The following is a 15,533-nucleotide window of genomic DNA, read 5'->3' as shown; positions in this document are numbered from 1 at the left end:
TCACATATACACACATATAATTTTAAGATGTTTCTTAACTCCACAAATAAAAAAACAAAAGTTCTGTCATCGTTTGTTCTCAGGATTTATTATTTACTAGTGGCACCCGCACGGTTTTACCCGTAATAGAAAATTAAAAGGTCTTTTGGTTCGCCTGTATATTTACAAATAATGTATGATGAATTTCTCGCCAATTGGCTTGCCCATGTTACGGTTCCACGTTATGATAACTTAGTAATTTACTTGTCCATCTTATGAAAATTTTGCTCGGGAAAATGTTCTTAGAATTGGAATAGAAAAAGAACAAAATCGAATTTTTGAAAAATCGCTTCGAGGTGCACACCACCATGCTATAAACTAATTCTGTGCCAAATTTCATGAAAGTCGTCCGAACGGTCAAGGCGCTATGCGCGTCACAGAGATCCTGACAGACAGATATCCAGACAGAGAGACTTTCAGCTTTATTATTAGTAAAGAAGATTACTAACTTTGGTTGACTTTGGAAATTTGAAGAAAATTTACCAAAAAAAGATAAGCTGACTGAGCTTTAAGTCAATGGAAATTTTACGAATCACAAAAATATTACTCGTTTTAAGCGGAGTTTGCTCGTTTAAACCGAGTTATGCTCCCATTGACTAAACCAAGTATTTCTGACTTCCTCGCAAAATCCGGGTTCTCGTTAAATCAGAGCTCGTTATAAGCAAGTTCGACTCTAGTTTAAATTAAACGAGCTTGGCAATGCCCATAAACAAGGACACAGCGGAACACGGAACAATCATTAAAATCTGTCCGACATCGTTACGATACGTACGTTATTTAAGGCCACGGTGGTAGCGAAAACTTACACTTAGCACAGAACATTAAATATTTTTGCATACTACTTAATAATTGCTACTATTTCAAAAGAAAACTTTAAAAATAAGAACAAATATTTTTACGTGACGAAAAGAGTCATTGAAATAAGTATTTTTAATTTTTTTTGACAGTAAGTATTAACTATTGCTGGAATTGATAAATATTATTCAAAACTGGATCTGGATAAAGTGAGTGTCTCTTTATAATAAACTAGTGGTAACCGCACGGCTTTGCCCGTAATAGAAAAATTAAATGGTCTTTTGGTTCGCCTGTATATTTACAAATAATGTATGGTGAATTTTCTCGCCAGTTGGCTTATACCCATGTTACGGTTCCTCGTTATGATGATTTCGTATCTCGCCAATTGGCTTGTGCCCATGTTACGGTTCCACGTTATGATAATTTCGTAATTTACTCGTCCATCTTATGATATTTTTGTTCTTAAAATAGAAAAGGAACCACATCGAATTTTCGAAAAATCGCTTCGAGGTGCACACCGCGCTGTTTTGCGCCATCGATGTCACATGACCTCAAGCAGACGATGAGCGGGAAAATCCCTTTTGTTCAAACAGTGTTGTGGACATCAACTAGCTGCTCGTTGCGGATGCAATATTGTATTTCATTTTACGACTCTAGTATCAAATAGTAAAGTAATATTTATTCTAAATGTGTGAATACGTTATCAACTGTCTTTATGGGGACTTGAAATGATGTTTTCTTTTTTGTTCTTCGTATTTGACTGTGCTAAATCGTTATGTCATGACGTGAGTTCACATTATAAGTCGTTGGGATACTTTGGTGGTGAAAATTTAACGTATCAAATGTTTAACATCCCCAAATATGTTTGATGCTACTATCGTTGGATTAAAAAACGTTAAGGTAAGTGTGATTACCAATGCTTATTTTTAAGCAAAATTTGATAATAAAAAATAAATACGGTAAAACTCCTCTTAACGGATACCCCTTTTATGCCGACAGTATTTAATTCCTTGATTCTAAAGTAAATAAAATTATTAAACCTCTGTCCTGCGGACACCCCTCTATTGCGAACAAAAAAATTTGTCCTGTTAGTGTTCGTATTAGAGGAGTTTTACTGTATTTGTTAAATAATGTTTTAAGGATTTTTTACCTGTAAGGGACGTATTTTTATGAATGTTTTTTTCATGCTACACATTTTTATCACTTTCGATTTTAATGACGAAGCTTTTTTGCCCTCTCTTCGTGTAATGATTATTTTTTGTACCTATTGTTTCAAGGAACTTTTTAACATTAATTGGCTAAAGAGTGCTGTTTAATTTATACATTAAGTTCGCAGATTTCGTTTTAAGATCGCAGTTCATTAAAAAGACCAACTGTTTTAAGTTTTGAAGCAGTTTCTATTACTGTAAGGTACTGTAATCTATTATTGAAAGGTACACATTTTTATAAAAAAAATTTTAAGGAGCTTTTTAACATGAATTCTCTGAAGAGTGCAGTTTAATAGATACATTAAATCGCGACTTTTGAAAAACACCAACTGTTTTCTTTTAAACTCATCTTGTATTCATTCGTATAAAGGTATTTCAAAATGTTGTGGAATTTTTTTAGGAGGAATTCATATCAAATGAAAATGAATTAAAGCTTTTAACAACTATTAGCGAGCCATGCATTAGAAATGTGGTACATGACCATTACAAGCTTTACTCTCAGAACATTGTCTTGATTTTGAGAAATATAATGCAAACGATTTATAAAATACTGTTGAATAACTTCTCCAAAAAAAAAAAAAAAAACACACATACAGTAAATAGATAACTCATGATAAATCTAATTATATTTTTTACTCTCTCCAAAAAAAAAAAAAAAAAAAAACACAGTAAATAGATAATTCATGATAAATCTAATTATATTTTTTACTCTAAAATATATGCATCCGTATTGTCCTTTTATACCAATTGTTTAAGTTGTTTCAATTGCTCAGATGTTTTGTAATTATTATTGGGTATTGTAGTGATTTTTTCCTCAAAAATGTATGCTGTTTCTTTTGTTGGTGTTAGAAATATGGGTAAATATTGTTTTTTTTTTAATTCCATCTTTTTTTTTTTTTCATTCGTCTGCATTTTTATCAAAGGAAATCAATACTATTGTAAATCATTCGTGTGAAAAATGCAAAATATTTATTAGTTTATGAATAAGAAATACAGTTGACTCTCTATTTAACGACCTTTAAGGGACCACAAAAAATCGTCCTTAAGCAGAATTCGTCCTTAAATAGAATGCTTCTAAAACTACAGAGGAGCATTCGGGACCGTGAAAGGTCGTCGTTAAATAGAGAAAGTCGTTAAATAGAGCGTCGTTAAACAGAGAGCCAACTGTATGCACTTCCCGTTTATCTTAAATCATTTTACAATTTACAGTAAGCAAAAGTTATTTCGTACTTTATTTTGCATTATGATTTAAAGTTGAAGTGTCTTTTCTTTTTATCCATTTAAAAAAAATTTGCATTTTTATTCATTATCTAAATTTTTTTGCGAATATAATATTTAATGTCATGCATGAATTTTAATTTAGTTTACTATTTAAGAACTATTTATGTCGATATTAAAACTCGAACGACATAAATTTTTAATTGAGAGATGTATCGGAGTATTTCATGTAAAAACCAACTGCTTTTTTAATGGATTATAAAAAAAATTTAAATTTTTATTCACGGTAGAGCTATTATGAGATGTAAACAAACCGCCTTCACGGGCGGCCATGTTGAATGAGCGCGCAGGCCTTGTGTTAAGATGACTGTGTCCAGACATCCTACAGACATCCAGAGATCCTCCGGACAGAGAGACTTTCAGCTTTACTAGTGGTATCCGCGCGGCTTTGCCCGTAATAGAAAAATTAAACGATAGTTTGGTTCGCCTGTATATTTACAAATAATGTATGGTGAATTCTCTCGCCTATTGGCTTGTACCCATGTTACGGTTCCACGTTATGAAAATTTCGTAATTTACTCGTCCATCTTATGATAATTTTGTTCTTAAAATTGGAATAGAAAAAGAACCACATCAAATTTTCGAAAAATCGCTTCGAGGTGCACACCCCCATGCTACAAACTAACTTTGTGCCAAACTTCATGAAAATCGGCCGGACGGTCTAAGCGCTATGCACGTCACAGAGATCCTGACAGACAGAGAGACTTTCAGCTTTATTATTAGTAAAGATAAAGAAGATAAAAGTAAGGTTTCCGAGAAATTCTGGAAGGAAGTCTGTGGCGGACCTGCGTCCAGGAGACCCTATAGCAGTTACAGCCTTGAAATTTTGTACAAAATGACTTCGAGGACCGGGGATGTGCACCTGGGGTTTTATTTTTTAAAACTCGAATTAGTTTTTTTTTTTTTGTGTAATTAATTTTTTAAGCTCAAAAATCGCGTAAATTGCCTGTTATTGCCTGTGAAAGCGGTGAAAAATTACTTGCATACATTAATATTATATATCCTTGGAAAGGGTAGAATTTTCCGCATTCTAAGCAATTTATTTCAATGCTCTAACTTAAATACGGCGGGAGTTATCTATGTCTTTAGCTCGAACTGTTTTAGGCTTAGCTAAAATTTTAGCACTACTTTCTTTATAAATCTATCAGTAAAAAGCGAAGAAATTGTCTCACAGTTTTCTTTTTGACACCACTGGAAAGAGCGGCTTTTTTTTACTCCAGATTTGACTCGACCTATGGTCAAAAAATTAAGATTCTATCTCCAAGGGAAAAAAAGTTACAAGTCGTTAAAAATCAAGTTCGAATAATCTCACATCCATTAAAATTATTCATGTTTATTTGGCGTTACCATAGTTACGTCTTTTCGATTCACATGTTTCTTCTTTCTTATTGGCAAACTTTAAGGGTTTCGCTTTTAACGGAAAATCTTAGGCTCAATTCAAGCTCCGAGCTAAAGAGCAAAAAAAAAAAAAAAAATTACTAGAGACCACAAATATGAAAGCGACTTTTCAAATGTACAAAACTGCAGTTTTCCACTGCTCAGCCCCTTAGCCCTTACGGCTCTGCAAGTTGGTACAAGTTAGTTTGAAACCCAGGGAAGGGGTGCTTTTAGATCCAAAGGAAGCTCAGAATGCGTTTCCAATCTGTTTCTTTCTAATTGACGATTTAAATCTTTGTGAGTCAAATAAGATTGCGAAGCGATCTTCGGGGTTGGTGAGCGTAAGCGAGCAGGGGCAAAGCCCCCTAGTATATTAAAAATGAATAATTTTCAAGCATGATTTAAACTTACCTTTAAAAAAGCTTTCGCAGTTGTAGATACTCATACTTTTTTCAATAACCATTTTTATCTTCTGGAGAATTTTATTAACAAAAGAGAACAGATAGTGTTGCCGCTGGTTTTTAAATACACTTGAATTTGATATATTTTTTTTTCAAAATCTTCAAACTTCGTCCAAGAAAACCAAAAACTACTTATTTTGGTTTAAGATCTGATGGAATGGCCCGCATTTCTAGAGACTTGTATAGAGTGTACCCGCTAAAGTCCTTTGTCATCCCCAATAATTTCTGAACAGCAAGAGATATAATCATAAAAGTGGTATATATGTAAAGTTGCCATGCGCTACACCTGTACAATGAAGTCGCTTACAGCTCTTCTTTGGGAGTAGCTTTTTAGTTTGGAGTTAGCTTTCGTATCTCGGACGAGATACGGGAAAAAGTGAATTACAAAGTTATTCAGCATCACCAATGTATGACAAAAAAAAAAAAAAACCGCACTTTTTTTTATTTAAAGAAGAGAAACCAAATGCATTCTGAAAAGTAATAGTGGTTAAAGATTCAATAACTATGGCGATTTTATGGTTGGAATAAAATAAACCGCCATGTTGTGAAAACATACGCTGAAACAAACTTAGAGTAGCTAAAGAAAATATTTCAAATGCCGAAAAAATTATTTTATGTAAAATTAGTTAAATAAAACTACATTAAATTTGATCCCAGTTTTTCTCTTTTACCTATGAGTGACATTTTTAGATCATGTTCTTTCTCTAGTTTTCTCTTTTAAGTTAAAAATAAGAATGACTTCTTTCACTCGGTTATTCTACTATTATTCCAAAACAATATTTGTTTTCACACTTGGTGTATGAACTTCTGTCTTTAGTTCATGGTATCTGAGAATTTGAATGATGTAACTTATCAATTCTTTGTACTCATTTAAAAGGAGTTCTATGTTTTGTCATCTTTTATTTACTCTAAGAAAAGAAATAAGGAACTATGACATGCCTCCGGCAGGTAAGACTGATCATGCAATTAAAGTTTTAGTCTCAGTGGACAGTGATTGAGGTTTTTCAAAAAGAGAAGACGGAGTAAGAAGAGAAAATAAAGAAATCATAGGAACGTTTACAGTTTTCTTCTGACAGCTGGTCTTTAGAAAAGTAATGTAGCGTACAAAGTGTCCCGCAAAGAAGAGCAATTTTTAGGGAAATGCAAACACAATCTAAAGCAATAATAATTGTATACAGTAAACCTCGTTTTACGCGGGGGTTACGTTTTTCGGAAATGCCGCGTAAATCGAAACCGCGTAACTTAATATTAGTGTTAAAATAGAGGTTAGGTTCCGTAAATAAAAAAAAAATATTTCATTCTAGTGATGACTAACTGTATAATAAGTTTAATGTTTACTTATATCGACTTCTATGCACAACATGCATAAAGAAAGCACAAATTTGTTTAGTGTTTATGAAAAAGGAGCTGGCTATGATAGTTTTTTGGCAGTCAAGAGCAGTGGAGGCGCGAGAGTAAAAATAGACGTCTGCGGTGCAGTTTTACAAGGACCTTTTAATCATAAAATATTCACAGAAAAAAATTTATAATTATTTTTTGTACTAATTATTGGCACTTAGAGTTCCCAATTCACCTCTTAATTGTATGACAAAAACTTTTCATGACTTGTAGCGCAATCAACAAGAAGTTTTTTGGTGATGGAGTAGGGGGTGGCACATTGAAGGGGAAAAATGACCTAATAGAAAGGGGGGTCCGGGGGAAATTTTTTGAAATTTGTAGTTTAAAAACGCTATTTTAGGCGTTCTTTGCTGATGTTAGGAGAAAAAAAAGTACAAAGGTCTCAGCGGAAATTTCTAAAAATTGAAGCCTTAAAAATGTATTTATATGCCATATTTATTGACTTTAGGGTTAGAGACTGTTCCCGATTGATTCTTTTTTTTAAATAGGTCTAAATCAATTCCTTCTCCCCCCTGCAAGTTCTCAAAATTGAAGTTTCAAAAACAGAATTTTAGACAAACTTTGTAGATTTTACGGGAAGTAGGTTCTGGAGCGCTTCCCAGGAAAAATTTTGAAAATTATTGTTCTAAAAACTTAAGCAATATTTTATACTCAAGAGCCATTCCTCAAAACTTTTGTTAGTGATGTAGTTTAAAAAACCTAATTGTTTATGATATAAAAGAAAGGCGGTATGGGGACCCTTGCCTGAATATTTCCAGAAATTCAAGCCTTAAAAACGCGATTGTAAGGCCATATTCTGTAATACTAGGCTCAGTAATTTTTAAAAGTAAAGCTCCAAACGCAATTTTCAATGTTGTTAAATGTTTTGGGGCTTTCAGCTGGAAATATCGCGAAATTGAAGACTTCGAAACGAAATTTCAGACATTCCATAATGCTTTCTGTGTGAGTGGGGGGGGGGAGTTCGGAGGAGCAGCATTTTGAAGGGTATTTTTAGACGAACTAGGAAAAAAGAGAAAAAATAAAAGAAATAGGACCGGGGTGGAGGGAGTAGAGCTAGCTGATCAATAAGCTGTAACAATTGAATATTTTTAATTCATAGATATCTTTTTAAAACAATTTCACTTTTTTTTCTTTCAAAAAATAAAATTAATGAAACGTGATGTAGAAACTTGAAGAAAGACGGATAATTGCAACACTTTCAAATCTTTGCTCGCTTTGGAAAAATCGACGATCAGGCACTGCTCAATAGTACAATCATTTTGTAAAAGGCCCCAACAGAATTCTCCAATCGGGCCCCGCATTTACTAAGGCTGGCTCTGTGCTGTCTTCCCTTCACGCACTATTTTGATTACTTTTGTGTCTGTTGTCTAATAAGAGCTTCAATAGAAAGCATGGAAATTTCTTAAAACTTCTGAGAATTTTGCGAGGCCCTATCTGCGCGAGGCCATCGGCAGTCGCCGACGCCTAGCACCGCCACTGGTCAAGAGTTTTTCTCTGTAGTTCTTTGCAGAGCATTAAAGCATCCATGATCATTTCAATGATAGAATCTTCAATGATAGAAACTTTCTTTCATGAAAGAATCTTCCTTCTCTAACAAATCATAAAGATCATTTCTACATCCAAGGAATTAGGACTCGACCGATGCATCGGCCTGGCCGATGCATCGGCGCCGATGGTTCAACAATTTAGCCATCGGCATCGGCATCGGCGGCCGATGCTAACTTGCAGGAAACATCGGCCCATCGGCCTTAAAAAACATCGAAAAGCCGATGGAATTGGCCGATGTTTTTGGGAAAAAAAAGGACCTTTGTTGTTTTACTTTTTAATACAAAGTAAAGTGAGTTATTGTTTTCACATAAAATTGTTTACTTAAATTTCAGTTTGAATTTTTATTTTAATCACCCCTGAAAGAGTTTTTAATACTGTATTCAGGTACCAAACAAGTTAATTATTGCGTTGTTTCTTGCGGTTGGATGTACGTAAGTATCTCTCATAAGTCATAACTCAAAAATGGTAAGCTGTAGAAGGCTAAATTTTCGCGTGTGGGATGTGCATACGTTCCAGTTGTGCAATTCTCTTCTTGTTTTCAATCGGATGTTCTAAAAAGCTTATTTACTCATTTTTTGTGGCTATTAATTACTTATTTCAAGGCAAAACTAATACAGCGCCTCAGACTGACGATCATTTGGTGATATATTGCCGAATTGGAGACTATGGAAACAAATATTTGATGGCTAAACCGGTTTTGTTTCATTTTGTTAGATTCTCGTTGAATCGACGGTAATTTTTAATTTTTCGATATTTGTAGTATGAATCTTTTTTGTATCGTTTCTGCGGAGCTACAAGTTTGGGGCCCGTCTAAGTATATTTTGGGGCCCTATTTCTCTATCATAGAAAATGTAAAACATTTATCATAAGCATTTTTGTAACTCGGGCCCCTACGGTTATGGGGCCTCTCGTGCAATTGCAATATTTGCTATATTTTAAATCGCGCCTGTGCGCGTCAAAACAAACTCGGGTGCAAGTTTTAAAAGAGTTTTTCTGCTCAATGTTTATGATTACTTTGAACTCTATTTTTTACGACTATTTTTTATATTTCCGAGAACACTTGCGTGCCCCTCCTCCCACCCCCTCAATTTCTGAAATTAAACTGTAGTTGTACTTTTGAGTTGTTTAAAAGTAACACCATTCATAAAATTAGAGTTTTTTTTTTTTTTCAAGCTTTATTTTTTGTTTAGGAAAAATTTAAAGAATTAATCTAACAAAATTGATTAAAGACGTTTTGAATAGTGACATAATTCGGAAATCAAAGGGACTTTTGAATTTTTTCTTCGTAAGTGCTGAAGTAGATTCAGAAACTCTTCCGAGGCGTTGGTGGTAGCGGTTCTGTACTAAAAACATGAGGCCAAAAAGTTTAATGTTGTGAGTTACCCCAAAATCAAATGGTGACCCTCCTAACCCACCCTCGTCGTGTCAAGCATTTCTTACATATTTAACGATTATTTATTTTGATCATGAAATGTCATTTTGCGTATTTCTTATATTTGTTTCACCTATATTTCGTAATGCGAAATCTTTTTTGCATCATGAATAGCAATCGATTTTTTTTCTGTTATAAGTAACTATTTTTATGTATTTATATAAAATCAATGAATAAGTTATTTTCGTTTTCATCATATTTTTAATAATATGTTATAGAAAAGTTTAAAGGATTTTCTATTATGCAATTTTTGAAATTTCAGAAAATTATTGTTAAATTGAAAAATTTAATTTGAACTTGTTCGTAGTGCTTCATAAAAGATTAAACAATCAAATTATTCAATATTACGTGTGCAAACATCAGATCAAGTAGTATATATATTCAGTTATTAACTTGGTGTAAATATTGAGTTTGTTTATTGTAGTTGCGTTTTAAGAACCTTGCTCTTTTCATGGCTATTTCTTTTTTCAGCAAAATTTATGTCACTCTTATAGCTTTTGTGAAAAATGCAAACTTTTCTATTCATAAATTTTAAATAAATATAAAAATATTCCTAATATGATTTAATATTGAAATTTACCTGTTATCTTTTTTGTTTAATTTGATGACTAAAAAATGTCTACGTGCAATTTTTCCACTTTAATTGCGTTATTTGTTGACGGTATTATAGTTTTATTCTTAATTTTCATTTTAATGATAAAACATAATTTAATGTTTTTTAACGTTGGGGACTATGTTCCATTTAGGAGAAAAGGTGTTAGTACCAAAATTTGGCCCATGTGGTTCTCCAGGGAGACTAAAGAAGCTCTTAATTATAAGCAAGCCACTTTTCGTAAGTTTAAAGAAACTGGTCAGAGTGCAGAGAGGCTCCAGTATGGTAAGGCAAGGCGAAATTTTAAGTATTTGGTACGGATTCAGAAAAGGGAATTGGAGCAAAGGCTGGCAGATGACATTGATGGGAACCCTAAGAGGTTTTTTGCTTACGCTAATTCTGGGAAAGCTCGAAACAGTCAAATTGGGCCTTTGGTTGATGAGCATGGAAATTTAATCCAAAACGATAGGGATATTGCAAATGTTCTAAATAACTTTTTTTCCAGTGTGTTTAACGATAACTGTATCTTTTTTTCGTCAGGGTTGGAAAATAGCGACGTAGATCAGCAGTGGACGGAATTTAAGGATAACTTGGGTTCATCAATAGATCTATTTCAAACAAATCTAAGAAAGTTCTTCTGCCTTTATATAGGAGTTTAGTAACACCTCATTTGGAGTATGCTGTTCAGTTTTGGTCGCCTTATCTGAAGAAAGATATTTTTGTATTGGAAAGGGTTCAAAGAAGGGTAACTAAATTAGTAAGGGGACTCTCAGATTTAGATTATGATGCCAGACTTAATAGGCTTAACATGTATAGCCTAGAGCAAAGGAGAGTCAGAGGGGACATGATTCAGTTATTTAAATTTATCAAAATGAAAGACGTAAATGGATTAAATTTTTGCGGGGAAAGCAGGACAAGGGGTCATTGTTTTAAGCTATTTAAATCTCAGGCTAACTTGGAAATCAGGAAAAACTACTACTTTAGCAGGGTCGTGGGCACTTGGAATAGCTTACCGGAAGAGGCGGTAATGAGCAAGGGAGTGGATAGCTTTAAGAGAGCCATTGATCTTCATTGGGGACTAATTAATTGACTAGGACCAGCCTAGCTGGGCCCAGAGCCTGTTGCTGGTCGTCACATTTGTATTTGTATTTGTATTTGTATTTGTATAACTATGTTTAATGTACCTAAATCCATACATTTTGACAATATTACTGAAATCTTAGTTATATGTTCAATTTAAAAAAAATCAATTGGTTATTAAACAGTCTCTTTGTTTTTCTTCCTTTTTTTTTCTTTCTTTCTTAATTTTATTCTTTTCTTTTTTTTGGTTGTTCTTTGTCTTCCATCATACAGCAGTCAAAAAAGGAAAAACATAACTACACCCTATACAGATTGTACGTACTACGATCCAAAAGTTCGGGGGACAAGCTGTATAAAACCTTACCCAGAATAATTCACATAACCAAAGCACACCCACCTTCAAAAGGTCGCCATGAGGGACTATGATACTTCTTCCAGCGTTCATATAACTTTTGGAAACACTCATGGAAGCCATTTTTCGCTACCTTATGTGATGAAGCTTTATCTTCTCCTGACGGAAGAAAGCGGCGTCCATGCAAATCTTTTTTGCAGGGAACAGGTAAAAGTCATACGGAGCTAAGTCCGACGAAACGTTATGTTATTTGTTTGTCATATCAGAGTATTGACAAACCAAACCGTGCGTCCTCAGCATGAAAGTCGCCTTCTTCCTCACGGTGAAGTTAAAGCCTTACAGGAAGTTGCGAAACAGGCTGACAGTGCTTCTAAAAGCTATACGAAAGTTGGCAGAAGTGCATAGTCGTTCAAAGTGACAATTTTGTAGATAGATGTCCTTCGGTAATGTGAACTATTCAGGGTAAGGTTTTATACAGCTTGCCTCAAACTTTTAGGTCATACTACGTACGTATGAGTTTTCAACTTACTATTTCATAACGTTTTTGAGTGACGCAAGTTTACGCGGATGAAGACATCACATCACAAGTGAGTTTGCGATAATTAACTAAGGATGAGTTCAAAATGGAAATTTCGGTCATCTATATGTTCTTAGGTACATATGCATGTACAGATGTGGTGAAAAAACTTGTGAAGTTTAAATTGGGTGATCGTAAAATATAAATTTAGATCGAAATCTGATATATATATTTTGTGATTACAATTCCTTATTCGTCGAAAGAAAGTAAAATGAAATGAATCATTGATTCTTTAAACCTGACAATCTTATCAATTTATTTCTGTTAGATTTTTTTTTTTTTTTTTTTTTTTTTTTTTTTTTTTTTTGCCATCGGCCAACAACATCGGCCATCGGCCATCGGCAATCGGCCATTTGGAGGAAAACAATCGGCCATCGGCCATCGGCCATCTTTGAACAATCGGCCAACAATCGGCATCGGCCCATCGGCCAAAAAATGCCATCGGTCGAGCCCTACAAGGAATGGCTCAGAATTTTCAACGTTATTGGTTCTGTGTCATGGATATCGGTATTCTCTGCTTTTGGCATCCTTTGTCACTCCTAAAAGCTCTTCTTCCAGTGAGATCTGCACTGTGTGAGTTTAATAACTTTACTTATGGAAAGAGCTCTGGAACCAATCGCATAAAATGTCTCCAGTGACCAAAGCTCGATTATTAGCACGCCAAAATGCAGTTGATTACGCGTAATCCGCAATCTTAAGAGTTTGGATTTTGAAAGAGGGGAAAATTTTCTGTTTGCATTGTCGCATCCGCGTAAAACCGAAACTCATCCGCGTAAAATAAAATAAAGGTGTCAAATCTTAAAACGCGTATACTCGAAACCGCGTAAAATAAACCCTCTTAAAACGAGGGTCTACTGTATTATAAGTTAGTGCGTAAGTCGTCTTAAATCTTTGAAAGTCTTTAATATTGTCTTTATGTTTTGCTGTGGCAAGGAGGAATGTTAAAATATAAAATTTAGTATTTTTGTCACAATGATTTTCCTTCTTTCAACCCTGACTCACTGGTAGAGTTGATCTCAAAATTGTTTGATAGTTGATTGAAATTAATCATGAAGTTGCGCAGTAATTGAAGCATTTTCCAATAAGATTACCTTCGCACTGGTAACTATAATTATTTAGTACAGCAGTGAGGTGTCTATCAACATAGTACGGTTCTGCCTCGTAAAACAAAGGTAAAAAAAAAAAAAAAAAAAAAAAACTGTGGTAAAGAACTTCTATGAATGATTACAGATTCCTGAGGATTCTGTATTTATAAACCGTATATTTTCCTAATTGGAGCGGATAAAACTTACTTAAGACAATTTAAATAGGTTTTTAACATAGGTAGAGCCCCTTAGACATGAAACGTAGCCACCATTACATTTGCATTATTTAAAAAATTGCACAAAATATGAGAAAATAAGATATGTTAGACATAATAGGTATCACGTTGTTAATTATTGGGAAATAAACTTCATACACAATGCAGTTCGTACACACTACTACTAATCTGTGAAAATAACTCAACTTGTTCGATGATGAATTAATTGCCAGTTACTAACCGTATGTACCCCCGTTCTTCCTCTACAATTATCCTCATTTAAGGTATTACGTATACAACTCAAAAATCTAATACATTCTTGAACACCATTTACAAGTACAGATGTAATAATGCAACGATTTATACTTTTCAGTTAGTGTTTAACGATTAAAATGAGATAGCGATTCCCAACTCTTTCTTCGACGATTTTATACCTCCACTCCCTCAACTAGTACAGCTACAGCCCTCAGAAGAGCTTACCTTACTTAAAAGACATACTTTGTTATTCTTATGTAGGAAACAGTTTACACGAGGGCATAAAAAAAGTTAATTACTATATTTGAAAAAATAAAAAAAAAAAAAACAGAAAAAAAACCGCGATGTAGTGAAGCCGCGAAAATCGAAGCGCGAAATAGCGAGGGACGACTGTATTCCAGACGGACGGTTATTAAAACAAGTGAAATTGCTGTCTCCGGATGCCATAACGATCTGATTGGTATTTGTTTGTAGTCATGCCTCTGGATAAGGGGCGGATACTTGCTCATAGCATAATATTTGAGGATTTACACGGGTTAATTTTCCGTTGTTAAAAATTTTTCTTTATTTCCAATGGCAAGCTAAAATTAAGATGAAATAAGAATGCCATTAGTATGAAAATAAAAACATAAGAATGTCACTGTTTTTAAAAACTAATTGTGCGGAAATTTTACTGACCAGAGTCAGTGAACCTTTTGGTCACTATATTGAAACGGAATTTTAAAAATAACAACGCAATTTCGTATTAACGAACGAAAGCGTGTGTACAGTTGCCACCTAAGGGGTTACAAATTGTTTTTTTATTCCTGCATCCTGTTTGAGAGTTTATTTAAGGTAAGTGCACCTACAGTAGATACTACACCATAAGGTGATAAAGTCTTCGAGAAATAAAGATAATAAGATTTTCTTTCCTCTTAGCTACGTGGGCCCCATAAAAAAATTAATTAACTAGCCTAGGGAGTCACCTAGCTGGTGGAAATACCTTATTCTGTATTTTTCATGGACGTTATCCGCTTCTCGTGTAGAATCCTCTCTATAGGTGCACAGGGGTGCCCTAAAGTTAAATTTTTAAGAAGGCGGAAGTTTTTAACTTGCAAAAATTTTGGAAGTTCACAGTGACCTTCCGTGACCTCCCATCGAGGCACTCACTCCTGTAGGTGCATTTACCTTAAATGAAGTGTTGCTTCAACTATAAATTCAAATCGTATTTAAGTAGCTACACGTGTCCGAAAAGTTAAAGTCACGTTTTTCTGTAAACACTCTCTCCGGAAGGATGCAAAGTGTGCCAGTAGACAAAGCTTCTTTTTAATGATCTGGTCGAATGTTCTGGTGCGAGTGAGAAGAATATCAAATGAGGTCCTACTTACGGGCCAAGTATTCCCTGATTCTACTTAGGTGTTTGTGCACATCTTCCGGTTTCTCATTTAACTCCAGTTTGGCTTTGCGCTTGTCTTCCTTCGTCAACGTTGGATCAAGTAGGGGTCGGTAGACAGCGCTGCCATCCCTAAAACTACGAGCAGTATCCATCCTGGAAGAAAAAAAAAACAATAAATTAAGTTTGATAAAGACATTATATTGGAGAGAAGCAGTTTTGTTGAAAAGTATTATCTATATCAGGGGTTCTCAACCTGGTGCCGCGGCGCCCAAGGGTAACGTAGGAAGAGGCGAGGGGTGCCGCGAAGTGTTTATGTTATTAATATACATATACTATATTAATTAAGTGCCAAATAAAGTCACTTAGACCAATAAGGCCATCCAAGGTTTTTAAATGTGGTTTAACATTTATACTTATATTAAAGACGATTTCGATTCGTTTTAGTTGGATACTACTTTAGTTGGAT

The 15,533-nt window shown here is 34.3% G+C and overlaps 1 protein-coding gene across 1 annotated transcript in view; it reads right to left on the bottom strand.

Annotated features, from left to right (window-relative positions):
• Nucleotides 1-15,219, bottom strand: part of LOC129225108 (clavesin-2-like) — a 46,193-nt gene extending 30,974 nt beyond the window's left edge. Inside the window, exon 1 of the mRNA XM_054859667.1 lies at nucleotides 15,060-15,219. Within this exon, the coding sequence (XP_054715642.1) occupies nucleotides 15,060-15,219 (160 nt within the window). The remainder of the gene's footprint in view (nucleotides 1-15,059) is intronic.
• Between the last annotated feature and the right edge of the window lie 314 nt (nucleotides 15,220-15,533).

This window comes from Uloborus diversus, chromosome 6, assembly GCF_026930045.1.
Source record: "Uloborus diversus isolate 005 chromosome 6, Udiv.v.3.1, whole genome shotgun sequence".
Taxonomy (NCBI): Eukaryota; Metazoa; Arthropoda; class Arachnida; order Araneae; family Uloboridae; genus Uloborus; species Uloborus diversus.
This window is presented reverse-complemented; position numbering and strand designations above follow the sequence as displayed.